General features: G+C 41.6%; 1 protein-coding gene across 1 annotated transcript in view; it reads right to left on the bottom strand.

Annotated features, from left to right (window-relative positions):
- CRADD (CARD and death domain containing adaptor protein) overlaps positions 1 to 17746 on the bottom strand; it is a 36947-nt gene extending 19201 nt beyond the window's left edge. The window contains exons 1-2 of the mRNA XM_081927564.1: positions 17224 to 17746; positions 14908 to 15206 (exon numbers count right to left, since the gene is read on the bottom strand). Coding sequence (XP_081783690.1) covers positions 14908 to 15205 — 298 coding nt within the window. The 5' untranslated portion in view covers position 15206; positions 17224 to 17746. The remainder of the gene's footprint in view (positions 1 to 14907; positions 15207 to 17223) is intronic.
- Positions 17747 to 18387: the final 641 nt, after the last annotated feature.

The following is an 18387-nucleotide window of genomic DNA, read 5'->3' as shown; positions in this document are numbered from 1 at the left end:
GGCTGCAGAAGAATTTTATTTTTCATTAAACAAGCATGAAGGTGTTCTTTTTAAAATCCGTGTTTACCGTGATTCTGAAAGCCTGTATTTGCCCACCCTCCAATATTTGACAGTTAGAAAAATGGCTGGAATAAGGAAGACATAAGGGATAGCTGCATATTCTTGCATTGCAGGGGATTAGACTAGGTGAATTCTCAGGGTCAGCTTCCAATTCTATGATTCTATGTTAATATGTTATGAGGTTCGATAGTAAACATGGCAGAGGATATTTATGGAGCACCACTTTGCAAAACAAAGCAAAAAAACAACAACAACAACCCATTGGTTTCTGCTACTGAGAGGCTTGCAATCTAAAATGTAAATAGTACGGATGGAACAGAAATGAAAGAAGCATGCCTATCAGGAGAGAAATATGAACAAGACTCAATTACACAGGTTTTGGCTTTGGATTGCTGACACACAGCCAAAGATGTTTTGAAACAGTACTTCAAAAGATCATTATCTCTATAATTAAAACCCATATTTCTCTACATTTAGCAATTTATTTATTTTTTACATTTTTGCTGCCTTGCTCCTTCACCTCTAAATACTAAAAGATTCAACATTTTCAAATAAAGCATTTCACTAGAACTCTTAGTAAGACAGTATTTTGCTGTCAGACAGGAACCACTACAGTAGGGTATTTACATTCAGTATATAGCACCATCCATGGCAGAGGTATAACTTTAGTGTGGTGCTTGTGTGCCAAAGATCACTGTTTTGAACTATGCTACCTGCACTGATCCTCACAGTCCCTGGTTTGTCATTCCAACTACCTAGATCAGTGTGGAGGTTGTTACTGTCTGATGTAGTTTTGAGGTGTGCCTGACATCCCAAAAAGCCTCAACCTAGAAACAAAGAAATAAATAGGAACTTGTTCTTAATTAAACCAGCTCAAGGATGACAGCAAGAACCACACGCACACACCCTAACAAGAATTTTGCCATTGACTTCCATGAGTCCTGGACTGCCTCCAAATCTTTCACTTGTTCTTACATGCAACTGTTCCAAAAAGGGAGAGAGGAACTTCACCATTCCTGATGACATCAAGATTTCTTAGAAAATGCAAAACAGAAAATTCTTAGTAGGGAAACATGTTGCACCTTTCCTGGAATTTTATCTTTACTGAAAACCTTTGAAGCTGTTCTTCATTAAGACAGCTCCTGCCCCCTTGAACTTGAGAGCTTTATACTTAACTAACTCTTCAATACAAGGAAATGCTTTGTGACAACTGCAAGGCTTTATGCTAAAACTGATTGCACATTAACAAAACTGCCTCTTCAAGGCTACGCTGCTACCATTTGAGTTGATCGCAAGAGCAAAATTGCAGAAGTCTTCATTGATACTAATTAACTAACAGTTACAGTAGAAATAGAACAACAGCCCAAACTTACACACACTTTCTTAGAAATGATCCCACTTTGTTCAGTGGGTCTTGCTCTCTCTAGTAAGCACACCTAGCATAACAGTCTTCCTTGCCGGTAGACAATGCCTTGCTTAAGGTTAGGATGACTTGCCCTTTAATAACTGCATACCTGTATTCCCCACGGCAAATTTTAGTGGGAGTTGTTCACGTGACCTTGCCTATCGTAGGAATGGCTAACCATTTCTGGGCTGAGGAATTCGCCATTGGCTTGGGCATCTACCCTGGAGAGCTACATGCTAGCAGTTTGGGGAGGGGCGCCCTATACTTGCAAGCACACAGTCTCCCTCCTTAGCTGATCTCGGAGAGCTTATCACCCCCTCCCCACCCATCAAATTATGAATCTGTTGACTGGAGACACTTTGGGTTGCATCCCCATCAGGGCACTGGACTGGCAGCTCAATCAATACTTTAATTTCTTTTTGTCGCCACCACCATCGAATGAGGTTTTGGAGGCTAGACAAACTGGCTTTTTGGGGTCCTCCATTTTTCTGAAAAAGCCTATGGGAAGCCCACAAGCAAGACCATAGCACAACAGAACTCACCACTCCTGCAGTTTCCAGAAACTGGAAGCATCACTGCCTCCGACAGTGGTAGGAGAACATAGCCATCAGAGGACATAGCCTCTTGTGGGAGTGAGTTCTGTAGTTTAACAATGTGCTGTGGGAAGAAGTACTTTCTTTTATCTGCCTTGAATCTAGTGTTATGAGAGGGAGGGAGGGAGAAAAGTCTATTTCTATCCACTTTCTACAGAAAATTCACAATTTTGCCTCTAACTTGCCTTTTCTCTAAACAAAAAAATCCACAACAGTTGTAATCTTCCTTCATAGGGGAGCTGATCCATCCTCTTGGTCATTTTTGTTGCCCTTTTCTGAATCACTGTGTTACATCCTTTTTTAGCTAAGATGACCAGAGTCAGAAAGGCAACAGCCATTTCACTATCTTAGACACAACCAGGGAATAATTTAATTGGAAATCCATAATGAAAGGCACTCCTAGCTTCATAATGTAAAATACATTCCAGAAAGGTTAGGTATTAAGCCATGCCTTATGTTTATGTTCTGGAAGCAATTCAAAGAAACATGCAGAGCAAATGCATTCTTTAAAAATTCAGCACAGAAAAAACAAAAGAGGAGAAACCTTGTACCGCCTCAAAACATTATTTTAAGCAATGCTGAAATTGAAGTCTAGAATCAAAACACAACTCCCATCAGTTGTGACAGCACAATTGCTCCCACGAAGGAGTTAGTTTTGGTTTATGGAAGTTTCCAGTATTAATGGCTCTCTTTTTCAGGAGGATGGCACTAAAGAACTCAGAGGAATATCTAAAACATCAAATATTTGATATAGTTAATCTGCCAATTGCGTTGCAATTGCGCTTTGGGAAGTAAGGGTTTATTCATACTTCCTCTTGTCTTTCTGTTTTCCTATTCATGGAAAAACACTCTTTAGCACTCAATCGGAGCCAACAACAATTTGGGTTTCCCTTGGCTTGCCATTTGTTCCAATCTATCTCTAAAGAGTGGGTTTTCCTTGGAAAGGAGCAGGGCAAGGGGGAATCCGCTCAGACCTGTGCCTAGAAAGCCCAGGTCAAGCAGAAAACCATTCAGACTGTGCTTCTGGACACGGCACAAGCAGAAGTATGGATAAGCCTCAAGTCTCCAAGCTCTTCACTCACTACCTCTCTCCTTTTAAGCTATTTTGAAGAATGTTCTTTGTGACAGAGAAAAAGTTGTGCCAGACTAGTGAGGGGGCAGGTTATTCTCGGAAGAAGACGTCCCTGCACATTGTCACTTGGATGAAAGCGATGATATATTAATTTGCAGTATCAAAAGAACTGAGGAAGAATAAAAATGATGTGATACAAAAGATGTGGCATATGTTCTTCTGTCTAAGCATGCATATAAATGAAGGCATTTTCTCACCTCAGGAACCTAACAAAAACTTGCCTTACTTTTAACACAAGTGAAATATGATTTGGTGTGGAGCTGGTGCCAGTTGTTGGGCTTCAATATGTTATGATGAGAGCACAAACTGGGCAATTATCAAATCCTTAAGCGAGCTTTTGCCACAGGATGCCTCAGGCCAGAGACAACTTCCACTTGATTTGGAGTATATAGGGATTAAAAAGATTATGTCTAGCTACAGTGAAGTACTCTAAATTTCAAATAGTTTTTTGCACAATGTTATGCTTTACTTATGAGATATATAAGACTTTAAAGACACAATAAATTGTAATCAAAAGCAGAAATTTAACAATGAAAATAAAGTGCTGTGAAGAAAGAAACCTCTGCAAAACTGAAGCCAAATTTCATCAAACAGAGGAATATAACGCTTCAATCTAGAGAGGCAAGGTTGCTATTTAAATGAAATACTGCAACAAGACTGTATGCCTACATTGCAAAACATGAAGAACTCAACTATTCACAGTTAATAGCAATATATGAAGCTATAAACCATAACAGTACAGTTCTGTGATTCAGCATGAAAGGGTTTTATTTCCCTAGAAACGCTATGGATTAAACCACAGAGCCTAGGACTTGCTGATCAGAAGGTCGGTGGTTAGAATCCCCATGACGGGGTAAGCTCCCGTTACTCGGTCCCAGCTCCTGCCCACCTGGCAGTTTGAAAGCATGTCAAAGTGCAAGTAGATAAATAGGTACCACTCTGGCGGGAAGGTAAAAGATGTTTCCGTGCACTGCTCTGGTTTGCCAGAAGCGGCTTAGTCATGCTGGCCACATGACCCGGAAGCTGTACTCCGGCTCCCTCAGCCAGTAAAGCGAGATGAGCGCCACAACCCCAGAGCCGGTCACGACTGGTGTTTACTGATGTTTGACCTCTGGAGCTTTCGCTTCCAAAATTCACAAGTATTAAAAGCACGAAAATTGTTTAAGGCTAGCAGTCCTTTAGCACTTTGCAGCACAGCAGAGGAAGGTCTCAGGGTGCTGAGAAGGCAAGGTGTGTTTCCTGTCTTCACTCTTTCCTTAACTTCCTTCCCTCTTCGTTCCCACCACCCCATCTGAGCTGCCCCACAAATTCCAGGCTGCCTGAGTTATGAAAAAGAGCACTCTTCTGAGAGGACAGGGATATACATCGACTTTTTGCTGCTTGTTAATTCAGATCTGTGACATATTTTACACTTAATCTACAAGGCAAATTTTCATAACTGTTGCTATTATTCAGAAAGATCAGAAGACTGACAGCACAAGGGGAAACATGAATCCTCTATTTATCAAGAGGAAAGTAAAGGCAGCTGTAAAATAAATATTGCCTCACAGTTTCATATGTACAGTTTCAGGCACAGCCCTTTCCGAGTTAAACAAAAAACAATTCAAACTTCATACTGGCACAGTGGGTGCCACACAAACTAGGACTTTTTCCTGTAGGCATGTATGCTGAGACATTATGAGGACATTTGAGATATGGGGAAAGGGAAAGAGAGAGAGAGAGATGCATAATGCTCCAGAATGAAGAATAAGCTTTGAAGTACGAAGCAACCATTCATTTTAATATTGTACTTAACACATTGTTTGCTCTAAATAAGTCATGTGGCCCTTGAGGTTTGTTTGGACTACAGCTCCCATCATCTCTGGCCATTGGCCACCCTGGCTTAAGATGATGGGAGTGGGAGTTGCTCATTCTTTATCAAAACCCATGTTGTATCATAGTTCTTGCAGTAATATTCAAACTTTGCAGCAGAGGCAACAACTTGTGTCAAAGATTTAGGGGGCCTGTGTGATGCACGACATGTGTGTGATGTCATGCGCATGACATCACATCTTCAGGAGGAGGCCGAGCCTAGAGCCAAGCACGGCACAGTTGCTCCTCTCCCACAATGGGCCTCCTTCCATGGCAGGAGGAGGAGGAGCCGGCCCCCTCACAAAAGATATTGGGGAGGGGGAAACAGCTTGGCCCCCATGAGCTGGCCCCCTTGCTCTGCAGTTCTATAGATTGCCACCTGCACAAACAATCCAAGGAGTGATCATTATTTTAGTGGCACCCATGAAGGGACTTCCAGTTCGGAAGGCTCACCACAAGATTCCTTGCATCACCATGGAGAATCGCATGCAGCCACATGCAACCTATGAACTGCACCCCAGCATTGCAAATAACTTAGATGCACCTCTCAGAATTTGAGGTGCAGCCGCCTGGTATTTACTTCTGGCATTTATATACCACTCCTTCAATAAAGTTCATCAGCTGGTAGAGATGAGCCAACAGGTAGTAGAAAAATAGCCAAGAAATAAATACTGGTCACAATGAAGGAAAGTATTCAGACACATGAAAGTCAAACCAGACAGTTATAGTCTAGCATTGCTGGCATTAGGGAAAGGCTAAATAATAGAAGCAGTGATGGGAAGGAAATCCACTGGGTCACTTTGACTTGTTGAATAATTTAGTACCAAGAACTTGTCTGTAAGCTACATAGTAATAAAAAAACCCTTGAAATCTATGTCAAAACTTTCCAGTTTCATCTGCTGCTTTAATAATTCTATTGGAACAGGTGCCTGCCATAAATGGATTTCTTTTTCTTGGAAGTGAGGGATATTATCTGTGTGCTGCAGATTCAACTGCTCTATGGATGAATCTGAGGAAAGAACAAGAACAAGGAACTAGATCCTTTCCATTCTCTGCTGTCCATCCCAAAAGGATCAGAGATGATTGTATGAGTAAATCAGATTTGGGTATGAGCTTATTACCTCATGTCCAACCATAGCAGTGAAAAACGAATAAGAAATTAAGGGAACGGAAATGGCAACATTAAGAAAACATGCTTTAATAGAAAGATACACGTTATACCGTCTATTCTGAGATATAGATATCCAATGTGGAGGAGGTAGAAAAGGAAACAAACATGTACTAAATAATGTTTTGAGCAAAGGTTCCCAAATAAGATAAAATATCTTATTAACAGAAATAGAAACTCACATTTGTGTTTGCAATCAACTGGCCAACAACAACAAAACTTCAGATTAAAACTTGAGGAACTGAGCCAACATCTAGTAACTCCAACAACTATAGCAGCATTTCTACGTCATCAGTGATCCAGGAAGGCCACTCAGATCAGAGTTCAGGGCTAGTGGAGGCACGTTGCGTGTGATGGTTTATGCTTGTTATTAGGAAATATACTCCCCTCATTACACTCACTCTGTTATAAACACCACCACCCACTACTCCTCCCCTGTGTTCGTAGATACCATTAGCTCTTTCCTTTTATTTGGCTTAACAGCCGGATAACTCATCTCTTATGCTGCTGGCTGTATAAACTGAAAAGCAAATACGAATACAGCTGCTGGTTCTACAACTGTAAACAGACACTCTTCTGATAGCCTCAGAGGCTAAGAATCACCTCCATATGACCAAACCAGGAAGCATGCTTTGAGAGCAGGAATGGGGAACCTGTGGCACTGCGGATGGTACTAGACCACAAATCTCGACTCCAAGCACTTATCCCGCCCCTGCCCCACCAAAAAAGCACCACTTTCTGGAGAAAGCCACCCAAGAAGGAGAAGAAGCATTGCAAGCTGGGACAGGATCAAAAAAGCTAAAGGAAAATCAACAGAGTCACACTCCCCTGACTTTCTCCTGACACAATCCATTGTGCAGGGCACTCTCTTGAGGACTGCTCAGGAAGCAGAGATTTGCCACTGGTCTAAAATTATTGAGATCTTCCATATCTGGAGAAGCCTGATAGAATCCTTAACTCTGTATGTACTTAAATCACCCCTGAACTCAAGAGAACTTAACCGTATTTTTAACTTTGGTTGGGAAATAGTTCAAAGAAAACGTGCTTTTAATTATTTCTGATCATTTTCATGCATGGCAACCCTACGCATGTCTAGTTGGAAGCAAGTCTTATTTGTTCACTGTGATCCTTTTAAATGCACATAGGACTGCTGTCTTAGAATCACAATCTAATTATACGCCACTGGCAAAAGCAAAAAAATAAAATATGAAGTGGGAAACAAATGTACATTCACAGTTACTAAACTTCCAATTCTTATTTTGGTAACTTTAATTTAATAGAAATCCCAGTCCCCCCCCCCCCAAAAAAGGAAAATGCATAAAGAGAACTTTTGAAAATGATAAACTAGGGCAAACTGATGGGAGGAATATTTACATATAAATAAATATCGCAAACGCCACAATACTTTTATTCACAAATAACAAATAGGCAGGAAAGCTGCATCCTAACTTCACTACTAACTGCAACAAAGGATTCACAAGACTGAATGCTCATCAGTTAACATCCACATTCCCCAAAAACCTTTTGTGTCAGAAAGGAGGATGGGTTAGAACCTTTCACCAATGTCGAGATTCCTATGTACAGGGACTATGTGCTATTCTCAGCAACTAACTTTTATCTATATAAATGGGGTTTAGAGGTGGAACTCAGAAAGGAGAAAAGGAAAAGATTCTGGAAAGAAGTTAACTAAGAAAGCAATCCTAGAAGACCCAATTCCATAGCACACATTTTCTGCATTATAGAAACACACATCATGTAACATTCTGCTGTTCCTAGAAAGAACTCCACTTTCCTGCCAACAACCAGGGCTTTTCCTGATAATCATAAATATTATGCAGAGGCTTTTAGACGGTTATATTTCTTTGTCATGATTGCCCATACTGGAAATATTCTCTAAGGAAGTAATCCTGCTGTGAGGTTGATTAGTATTTGGCACAAAATATTGTTATTCACAAGGTAAATACATCTATGATGACATAAACAGGATTGAAATAGTTTTGGGGCCTTCTCATCCAACCCTAGAGATAATTTTGTTGTAATCAAAATCCTACTGTGTAGCACGGCACAAACGCAGGTAGTCTGAAATCGAGATCTACACAGCTATCCCACTTCCTTTTGCTACTTCTTGTTTGAACAATCACACATACCTTAAAAAAGGGGGGGGGGGAGAAATCTCCTTTACAATTGCTCATATGAACATGGGACCGCCTGATCTCACAAACATCAGCTTAAAGCCAAGTACTTTAACTGCATTTAATTTCAAACCAGCAAAGTTAGACTCATAGAACTGTACAGCTGGAAGCAACACAAAATGTCATCTAATCCAAACCCCCTGTAATGAAGGAATCACAGCTAAAAAAAACCCCTGACAGGTGTCCAACAAACCTCTGTTTAAAAACCTCCAATAAAGGAGAGTCCACCACTTTCCGAGCTACTCCATTCCACTGTCAAATAGTTATAACTAACAGAGAGTTCTTCCTAATGTTTAGTCGGAAACTCACTGCTTGTGACTGGAATCCATTGGTTCAGGTCCTAGCCGCTAGAACTACAGAAAACCAGCTTGCTCCATCACCCATGTGACAGCCCATCTGATATCTGAAGATGGCTATCATCTCACCTCTCCGTCTTTGCTCCGAATTCTTGGGACTGTAATCGAACTAAGCTGGTTTTTAATGCAGTTGTATGAAACGGTTTGTAGATTACAAGTTATAGAAACAATATACATATTATTTTGTAACATTATGTCTTTTATAGCCTGATAAAGTAGAGCACAATTACAGTCATACCTCAGAAGTCGAACGGAATCCTTTCTGGAAGTCCACTTCTGAAACGTTAGGAAACCAAGGCGCAGTTTCTGATTGGTTTCAGATTGTGCAGGCGCACCGGAAAAAAATACGGAAGCCGTGCTAGATGTTCGGCTTCCAAAAGGATGTTAAAAAATTGGAACACTCATTTCCGATTTTTGATTGTTCGAGAGCCGAAATGTTTGACTCCCAAGGCATTCGGGAGCCAAGGTACGACTGTACTTATGTAATACAATTTACATGTGGTTGTTCTTAAAAAATGCCTTGATCCTATAGCTACATACGTGGGTCTTGCAAATTTATACCTTGCTCTTCATCAGAAAATGATCCCTGGTCACTACATAACATACAAACATATACAATTATTGGTATACAGTGGTACCTCGGGTTAAGTACTTAATTCGTTCCAGAGGTCTGTTCTTAACCTGAAACTGTTCTTAACCTGAAGCACCACTTTAGCTAATGTGGCCGCACCGCCGGAGCACAATTTCCGTTCTCATCATGAAGCAAAGTTCTTAACCCGAGGTACTATTTCTGGGTTATCGGAGTCTGTAACCTGAAGCATATGTAACCTGAAGCATATGTAACCCGAGGTACCACTGTATAAGAAAATAAAATAAAATTACAATGGTACCTCGGGTTAAGTACTTAATTCATTCCGGAGGTCCGTTCTTAACCTGAAACTGTTCTTAACCTGAAGCACCACTTTAGCTAATGGGACCTCCTGCTGCCGCATATGTAACCTGAGGTACCACTGTACAAATCATGTCACACTGTTGAATAAAACAATCCCATATCTGTCCCACTTCAACAAACAGGCCCAACAACATTTGAGAATCCCTCATAGAATCTGATTATACTAACTCTATGCAAGGCACAAAATCAGAATCTTTCCTTCCTTTTCAAACTTTTGGGATGGAATCATGTTCTGCATACAGCATTTCTCTCTTGCTGTAAACAGCACACAGCAGTCTGCTCGAGTTTTTCCAGGAATATAATTAAAATAGAAAACACTGCGTACGTGCATTTGTTGACTGTTCAGAACCTCAAAAGAAGGCTGCAACACCCAACCGAGTCAGACCTTTCATTAAATGCAAAAATACATTAAGAAACCAAGATAGCCAAACCATATGTTCTAATAGGTGGCTTTGGAGGGGAACTACACAAGTAGTTGTTAGTAGTACTAACAGCCACTATAGCAAAACTGAACCCCAACTGGGGAGGCATACCTCTGAATACCAATTGCTGGGGAACAACTGAGATCAGGGGTGCCAACTTGAATAGAATATTGTGGTGGCCTAGGTACGCCCCGCCGTGCATAATCAATCACATGACGCAGTGCGCACACACCATTTGAATGGGAATGCCCATCAACTCTGTGGGGGCCCAGCCCCCTCAAATATTTTATTGTGGGGGCCGAAGCCCCCACAGCCCCTAGGAGTTGGCTCCCATGACTGCGATAGAAAGCTATTGCTTCCAAATCCTACATATAGGAACAGGCCCTGCTAACTCTACCAGTATACTTAAAACTACAAGATTAGCAATCCACAAAGAGTTGCCCAAGCTTTGTTACTAACTGAAGCTAACAAGCAGATTGCACATTGCAGTCCAGAAAAGGTGGGGTTATTAGCTAAATAGCCTGGGGAGGTCATCCAAGTCAAATAAATAATCAAAAGGTACGTTATAACAGGAATGCTGTCTGTGGAACATGAATGATTTGAATCTAGACAAGAACTTTCAGATACATGAAGACTCAGGTAAGGAGCGTTCCATAGTACTTTACAAAATTCGCACTGTAATTTTATAAACAGATTTAAGTTAAAAACTATTTTATATTTGAAATTATACCATGTACCTTACTTTCTAAGGTTTCTGTACTCAGGAAGTATTATTTCTTAATTATTATAAAAATAAAAAACGGAAGTGAAGAGTTGAGCTTCACCAGAAGCTTGCACAACAACTGCTAAATGCATATTACACCATGAAAGCTTGATGCGGGGAGAGAGAAAAAGGACGCTGGACGGTTGATAAGCAGCCTCCCCATCTGCTTTTTTCCAGTTCTGCCCTTTGAGAGTGATGCTTGGGGCATGCTCTTCCGCCTTGTGGAGACTTCAATGTGTAGTTCCTCAAGATTCTGCATCTACATGAAACCACTATGTGGGATTACCCAGAATTTTGGAGTACATTGTTAGCAATATGCTGATGACACACAGCTCTAGTTCTGCTTTCCATCAGCAGGTGTGGTAGTGGATGAGCTTTGCATGTAGCAGAGCAAAGAGCACAGAGAACACATGGGGGCCCCCTCCATGATGGAATTTAAGGCGGCTGGGAAAACAGATGTCCAGGAAGGAGATTTAGGTGGAAGCAGAGGGGCTGCCATGAGTATAAGATTTGGTTGGGCGGCAGTGTGCATCATCTTTGTGTGACATCATGCATTGGACATGGGTCGGGAGTATGTGATGCCATACATGTGACACACGTGTGAAGTTGCATCATTGGGAGGAGGCCAAAAAGGGAGCCCAGCGTGGCGCGGTTCAATGGCTGACTCCTGCCGAGCTCAAGAGAGGAATCCACACTGCACTGGGCTCCCTGCGCATTGCACATTTGACATCAGTAAAAAAAGATGAAACATTTTTAAATGTACACATCTTTTGATGAGCTTCTTTTCCACCTTGGTGAAACAATCTCTTTAATATACATAGGGGTTACCAGAGGCCAGATTAAACTGTGTTGGTAATAAATTCCCACTCTATGCTGCCAGCTGGCTAACCCTGGGTTACAACAGGGATTGTACAAATCATTAGAAGTAGATTAGTTACTGAATAACGTATTTAACTTTCTGTCCACAAACACAAGGTGTCCCACGTAGTGGAAAAAGAAAATAATATAAACAAACCAGGCTTTTCCTACTCTTCCCAAAAAAATTGTACAACTGTGCAAGAATAACACAGGCATGGGCACTAATTATGGCTATGGGACCAGGAAGAGGCTGTGGGATTGTAGTATTATTTGCCCCAGCCTATTCACAACCTTCCATTCCCAACTCTTAGCAAGGCCTGAGAACTGACCAACATCAATACAGACCAGAAAACACTCCAAACCTAGCTGAAAACTTTGTTAGCCATACTTTACAATTATGAAGAGTCACGTCAACAGAGACAGAGGAGAAAGAAATTATTCTAAGTGAAATAATCAAATTATTATTTATTATTATTATTATTATTAAAAATGTTCCCATAAGCATCACTTGAAAGTAATTCAAGGTTACAATCTCCGTAACCTCAAGGATTGTGTAACAGAAACTTGTTAAAGATTGTCATCCTTGTTCATAAATCTATCCCAAAAATATGGAGTATTGATTTAACATCCATGCTAGAAAACTGTCAGTGGAGCTGGCCAAAGACATTTTGCCACTTGCCCCCTCCACCACCACAATTCCACCGAAACAAGACAAATGGACTGACCCCTAAATCTTATTTCAATGCTGTTGACGGGACACTGTCCTCTATCAAAAAAGGCCTTCCTGAATTCTTACTGAAATGTAACTATCCTCCTTAAAACAACATAAACATTTATGCACATATAAGTTGCCCTTTCTCCTTCAACAGGGATGATCGAAAACATAGTAACCATGAACATCCAAGCTCATCAACCCACAGTAATAGTACTAGGGTGATGAGTCTGAGACCATTGGATCCCTTAGCCCAAGACAAAACCTAAAGTGAAGAGATCCCAAGACTCTAAGCCAAGGGCATCTTCAAGGATGTGTGTGTATGTATATAAATCAGATAATAAGAGATGAGCAGTTGTCTGAAAATTACCACTTATGTAAGCAAAACTTCAGAACCCTTTCCCCATGTCTCATTCTTCCTCTGCAAAAAGGAATACAACATATCTGATGTAAACCCACATATTCCAAGTTTAGCAACCCATCACTGTACAATCTCGTCTCTATTATACAGTGCTATCCTATTGTTGTCCCTTTCCATTCTCCCTTTATTTTACTGTATGAGAATTAGTCATCTTTCAGGAGGAAAAGTTTATAATTACTCTCATTCATACAGATGCCTTTTCGTTTGCAAGCAAATAGAGACAATAATTCAACTGTAAAATCAGTTCCACTGTAGTTTGGTGTAGCTGTGAGAGGACTAGACTCAGGGGCGTAGGAAGGGGTGGGGGTGCGGCCCACCCTGGGTGTCATCCATGAGGGGGGTGACAAAATGGCACATCACGGGGTGGGGGCAGCACTTACCGCGGGGCCTGGCCTGCAGTGTGCCCGAGCCACACGTCTCTCCTGGGAGTGAAGCAGTGGCTCGGGTCCCCATGGGCAGGTGGACTCCGTGGGCAGCTTGCCGTGCTGCGCCACTCCCCTGGGCACTGCGGTGCCCCCCGGTGCGCGGATTGCCGTGGCGCCCCTGTGGGTGGCTCGCCTCGCCCCCGCCACTCCGGGTACCAGAGCAGCTAGCTACACCCCTGGCTAGACTAAGACCAAGGTTCAAATCCCCACTCAGCCATGAGGTTCACGGAGCCAATCCCTGTCTCTATCTCATGGGGCTGTTGTGAGGATAAAATGGGATGGGGCAGGACCATTTTGAGTTCCTAGAAGGAAAGGTGTGATAGAAATGTAATACATCATCTAGAATGACAATGTACACAAGTCTGCCTTAAATCTCTTTTTAGCCTCATTTGTCTAGAGCAATGTTTCCCAAACTTACAATAATCATGTACCCTTTTTGAGTGTTTATTCTTACTGGTGTACCCTGACCACCAAATTATCTTCTGAGAAGGGCTCAGACAAAGATAATTTGTTGGTCGGAGTACACCAGTAAGAATAAACTCTCAATAGGGGTACATGATTATGATCCTATTTTATGTAGCAGATACCATACACCCTTTGAAATCCTTTTGTGCAACCCCAGGGGTATGTATACCACACTTTGGGAAATACTGATCTAAAGGGTATAGTATATCCTCCCCTACCTCAATATTTTTAAACATACATTTGTCTTGCTGTCTTCAGAAGTTACCACTGTAATGCCAATAGCTTCTAGGCCCATTTGCATTACTGGAGCTGCTTGGCTGCCATTTCCTCAAAGCTTCACCCCACAACTCTTGCAACATAAGAAAATGCATAGACTAGGCTGAAGGCAAGATTATCCTCTATGCCCTGAGTTGCCTAACTGGGGTGGCCGTTACTTAGAGAGCACTCAAGTTATCAGTACAGCACATACAATTTCCTATAAGGTAAAAATGAACCCTTTAAATAGATAGTGGGTTTTACACACACACCAGTCTGGACATCTGTTTTGAAGAAAGTTGACTACTCAGAACTCTAGACTTTGGATCACATTTTGCAACAGCTAACTCCACATCACAAACAAATTACTTAGGCTGACAACAGCCTAGATCTCACCAAGGGGATGAAGAGCTCACATGGCTGAATATTTATTTTTATAAGAGGACTTCTTGTCCAGTCTTTCAACTGTAGCTCACAAAAAAATAAGTCAGAAAAGCAAAAACACACTGCAACACAATAAAAAGTCCAGTTAAGATTTTAAAAATTAGAATATGACAACAAAACAACAGTGTAGAAAATAACCAGCTAACAGACTTATTACAGTCCTACATGCATTTATCTGGAAGCACGTCCTGTTGAACTCAAGCGGACTTACTTTCAATGTAGAGACATGTAGGATTGCAGTGCCAAATGGAAAGAGAAGGCAGAGCTCCTGTGCTCTTTGCATGGCAAGCTGCACTTACTGAAAGTCCCTCTCCTGCACATCTATTAAAGGTGCAGGAACCCAGTCCACTCCTTCCAACTGTAAATTCTACTGTTGCAGCTCTTTGATCAAAGGAAGAATGAACCCAATATAGTAATAGTTTTGAAATCTTACCATCAAGTGCCACTAGCATAACTTCATTGCGCTTTGCCTCAAGCTTGTCTCTCACCCATGGAAACTCCTGTAAGGAATCTAGAAAAGTCTCAAAAGCCTTGGGCCCTCTTGTAGGTAAGATGTCAAGGAGCAACATGGTTTTCCTGTGGTTGGTGACTTGGGACCTTATTTCTTGCACGTGGCTTTCTGTCAGGATGCCTTCTTGGTAAAGGTACTGAATGACAAGGCCCTCCACCAGCAGTTCTGCACAAAGCTCCAGGCGTAACGAGCGCAGAACCTGCTTGTCCCTGGCATCCATCCTGCAGGAAAATAAATAGAGAGAACTTAAATGCTATATATGTTGCACCTGTGGGGACTGCAACACCCACCAATGTTCTTTATCCTTCCAAATATTTCTTTTTTTCAGAAATGCTTTTCAAGGTAGGGGCAGGTTTTTGGGTGCTAGATTATTACTATTATTTGCCTCTGTTATACTTACAGGGATTATGTAGGGGTTTTATTGGGGGGGGTGCCTTCTGAGCACTGCAAGTTTTTATTTTGTGAAGTGGACTCCACCCCAGGTCCTTTGATTTCCAAATGCATCTTTTATGCCCAGACAGGGTTGGACCTATTTCATAGCTGTCAACTTTTCCCTTTTCTTGTGAGGAATCCTATTTGAAATAAGGGAATTTCCCTTTAAAAAAGGGAAAAGTTGACAGCTATGTTATTTTTTAAAAGCCTGAGAGTACTTTAGCTGGATCTGTTTCAGTAAATGAAGAGTACAAGGTGTTTTGGAAGTATGTGAGCATCAAATTGATGAAAGGCTGCATCTTTTGTTGATTTAGGTTATCAGGGCATCTTGCACGAAGCAGACAATCAGACATACTCACATTTAGGACTGGTTCCCATCCAAAGATAACCGACACTTTAACATAGGGTGGACACTCCCTTTGGTACAGTAGCCTATCTCCAATTTCTTAAAAAAGAAAAGAGAATCGCATCCACATTGTCACATGGGGCTGCCTTCAAAAAGCGGTGCAAAAGGTGTCAGCAAGAGTTTTGACTGGGGTTGGGGTTTGTTCGGTTTTAGACCATGTGACTTTACAGATGGCCCAGCCTCACCAGTTTCTGGTTTGTCTCAAGGGAAAATTCAGCGCACAAGTAATCAGCTTTATAACCCTTACGATTTAGGACTAGGGTACTTGGAACACTTTCTCCCCATTTGATTCTGTCACCCAAAATCTTCAGCAAATGCTTGCTATATATTCTATCAGCAGCAAAGGCTCAGTTGGTTGGGTACACAGGCCACAGCCTTTTCCACTGTGGCATCAAAAATTTGGAATTCTCTGCTGTAGGTCAGCTCCATCATCAATGATGCTTTGACACATTGTGAAAACTGTCCTAATTTAACATGCTTCTGGTCAACAGAGCTGATTTTTATCCCTGCTTATTATCATTTTTCTTATGCTTTATTTATATTAGCATATATACTATTGCCTGCTGTTAACAGCCTTGTGGCATTAACAGCTTTGGAGGTATGTCCAGTTTGAGTCAGAAGAGGTCAGAGAAAAGCATTTGAATCAACATCTCCCAGGGCAGCTTTCAAACAACAACTAAAATCAACCAGTAAAACAATATTTTTTTAAAAAAACCTGTTCAAAGCTGCAATCCAGGAAGATACAGCAGCAACATTAAGACAGAGAAAAAAGTATTAAAGACCTAGGAAAAATTACAGGTGTCTCATCTTCTGTTTATATTCTACATTTCTTCCTGTTAAGAAAGTATGTACAGGGTTCCCTGACAGGAACCTGCAAACCTTGATTTCCTTAATTTCAGCCAAGTACATTCACACCATGCCCTAGGGTCCAATCTAGAAAGAAAGAATCTGTTGGTTTGTTTTTTCTTAGATACCTGCCAGAGTGTAGCAGAATCGTTGTAGTAAAGCTCTTGGAGGCAGCAATCTCTTATCATACCCGCTTTAACTAAATAAGAGCAGGGCAGGTGACAATAGATTGTTCATTGCTCTTAAGGTTTCAGGATTCACCATATTTTCTAGATACAAAATACCACAACTGCAACACAAACTGTAGAACCAAAAATAAAGATCTATTCACAGTGGGGAGCCATACCTACATGTCTATGACTGGTTTTTAATTAAACCCCTCCAAAAAGAAAAAAGCGAAGAAATGTCCGGAAGCGTGTAAAGGAATACGTAAAGACGAAACGAAACGAGGGCAGAAGCTCGCAGGAGAAGCTTTGCAGAAAAAGCCGAGAGAATTTGTATAGTCGGACCACCTGAGAGAGGAAGCGATGTATGTTTTCGGTGAAAATACTTACAAATTTAAGCGCAGGGATTATTGATCATCAAGCTTAGGCATTCCCAGCTCGCTCTTCAAGCACTAACTTTCTTGAGAGAGAAATATCCAAACAGGAAGTGCTGTCCGCCCATGTTTCTTAAGGGCAAAACATAAAACGGAGGATAAAATGCATCGTCTGGAGACGGAAGTTCCTGGTTACTTTTGACGCCATTTCCCTAAACGTGACAGTTTCCAGTAGGAAATAATGGCTCATGTCAAAGCTTTTTGCATAAACTGTGACTGAGCAGCAGCAGAAGCGTGTTCTCTCCCCGTCCTCGGCCAGCTGAGGGGAAGAAGGAGGTGGAAGCGCAGGCAGGAGTTCGCAGTTCTTCAAACTGGGTTTTTATTTCGTGTGAGAGCGGGGTGCAGTGAGGAGTCATTTCAGGGTTTTATTTACAAACACACAAACACAAGATTTGCAGAAAGATTCCACGCTCGCTCAGCCCGCTGTTCATATGGCACGTTTGAGGTGGAAGCGCGTCTAAGGCTGAGCACACAGTCGTGTTGTTATCAACACACTTCATGTTTGTGAGTGAAAGAAACGCACCCTGGATCATGAATCTCCACAGAGCAGATGCGGACTGAGACCAGTAGTCACAGCTGTCAGCTTCTCAAAATTAGCTGGTGAAACGCAGCCTTTGTGGTTTGCAACCCTCCTGCAATGTGGTCCAGTGGTTTTATCACCACTCTGCAGCCCAATGAAAGTGGCTCGCAGCAACTCTGTACTTGGCTTACTCCAAGTATTGTGGTCCGGAGCTGAAACTGAGGCTGAAAAGAGCGTAGGCTGTGATGTAGTGATGTTATTGCCTCGTTGTGTTTGGAGGCAAGGCGTCCTCATAATCCACCTGGTATTATCAGATGCAGGCTTGGAACAAACAAGTCACGGCAATTCTGTCAACTTCTTAGGGTTATATTGGTGAAATGCAATGTCACAATCGACATCACAGTATGGATACTTGTTCAAAAGACTGGGAGTAGTAGTAAATGTACTTCTTTCCATTATTATGTTTTTAGATATGTTGGAAGCCATCTGGAGTGGTTGGGCCAATCCAGTCAGATGGGTGGAGTAATAATAATAATAATAATAATATTCCAGAAGAAAGCTTGTACAGTGGTACTGGTTGTCAAACGGCTTGGCTCCGGA

The sequence above is a fragment of the Podarcis melisellensis genome (genome assembly GCF_964234715.1).
Source record: "Podarcis melisellensis genome assembly, chromosome: 10".
In the NCBI taxonomy this organism is placed as follows: Eukaryota; Metazoa; Chordata; class Lepidosauria; order Squamata; family Lacertidae; genus Podarcis; species Podarcis melisellensis.
This window is presented reverse-complemented; position numbering and strand designations above follow the sequence as displayed.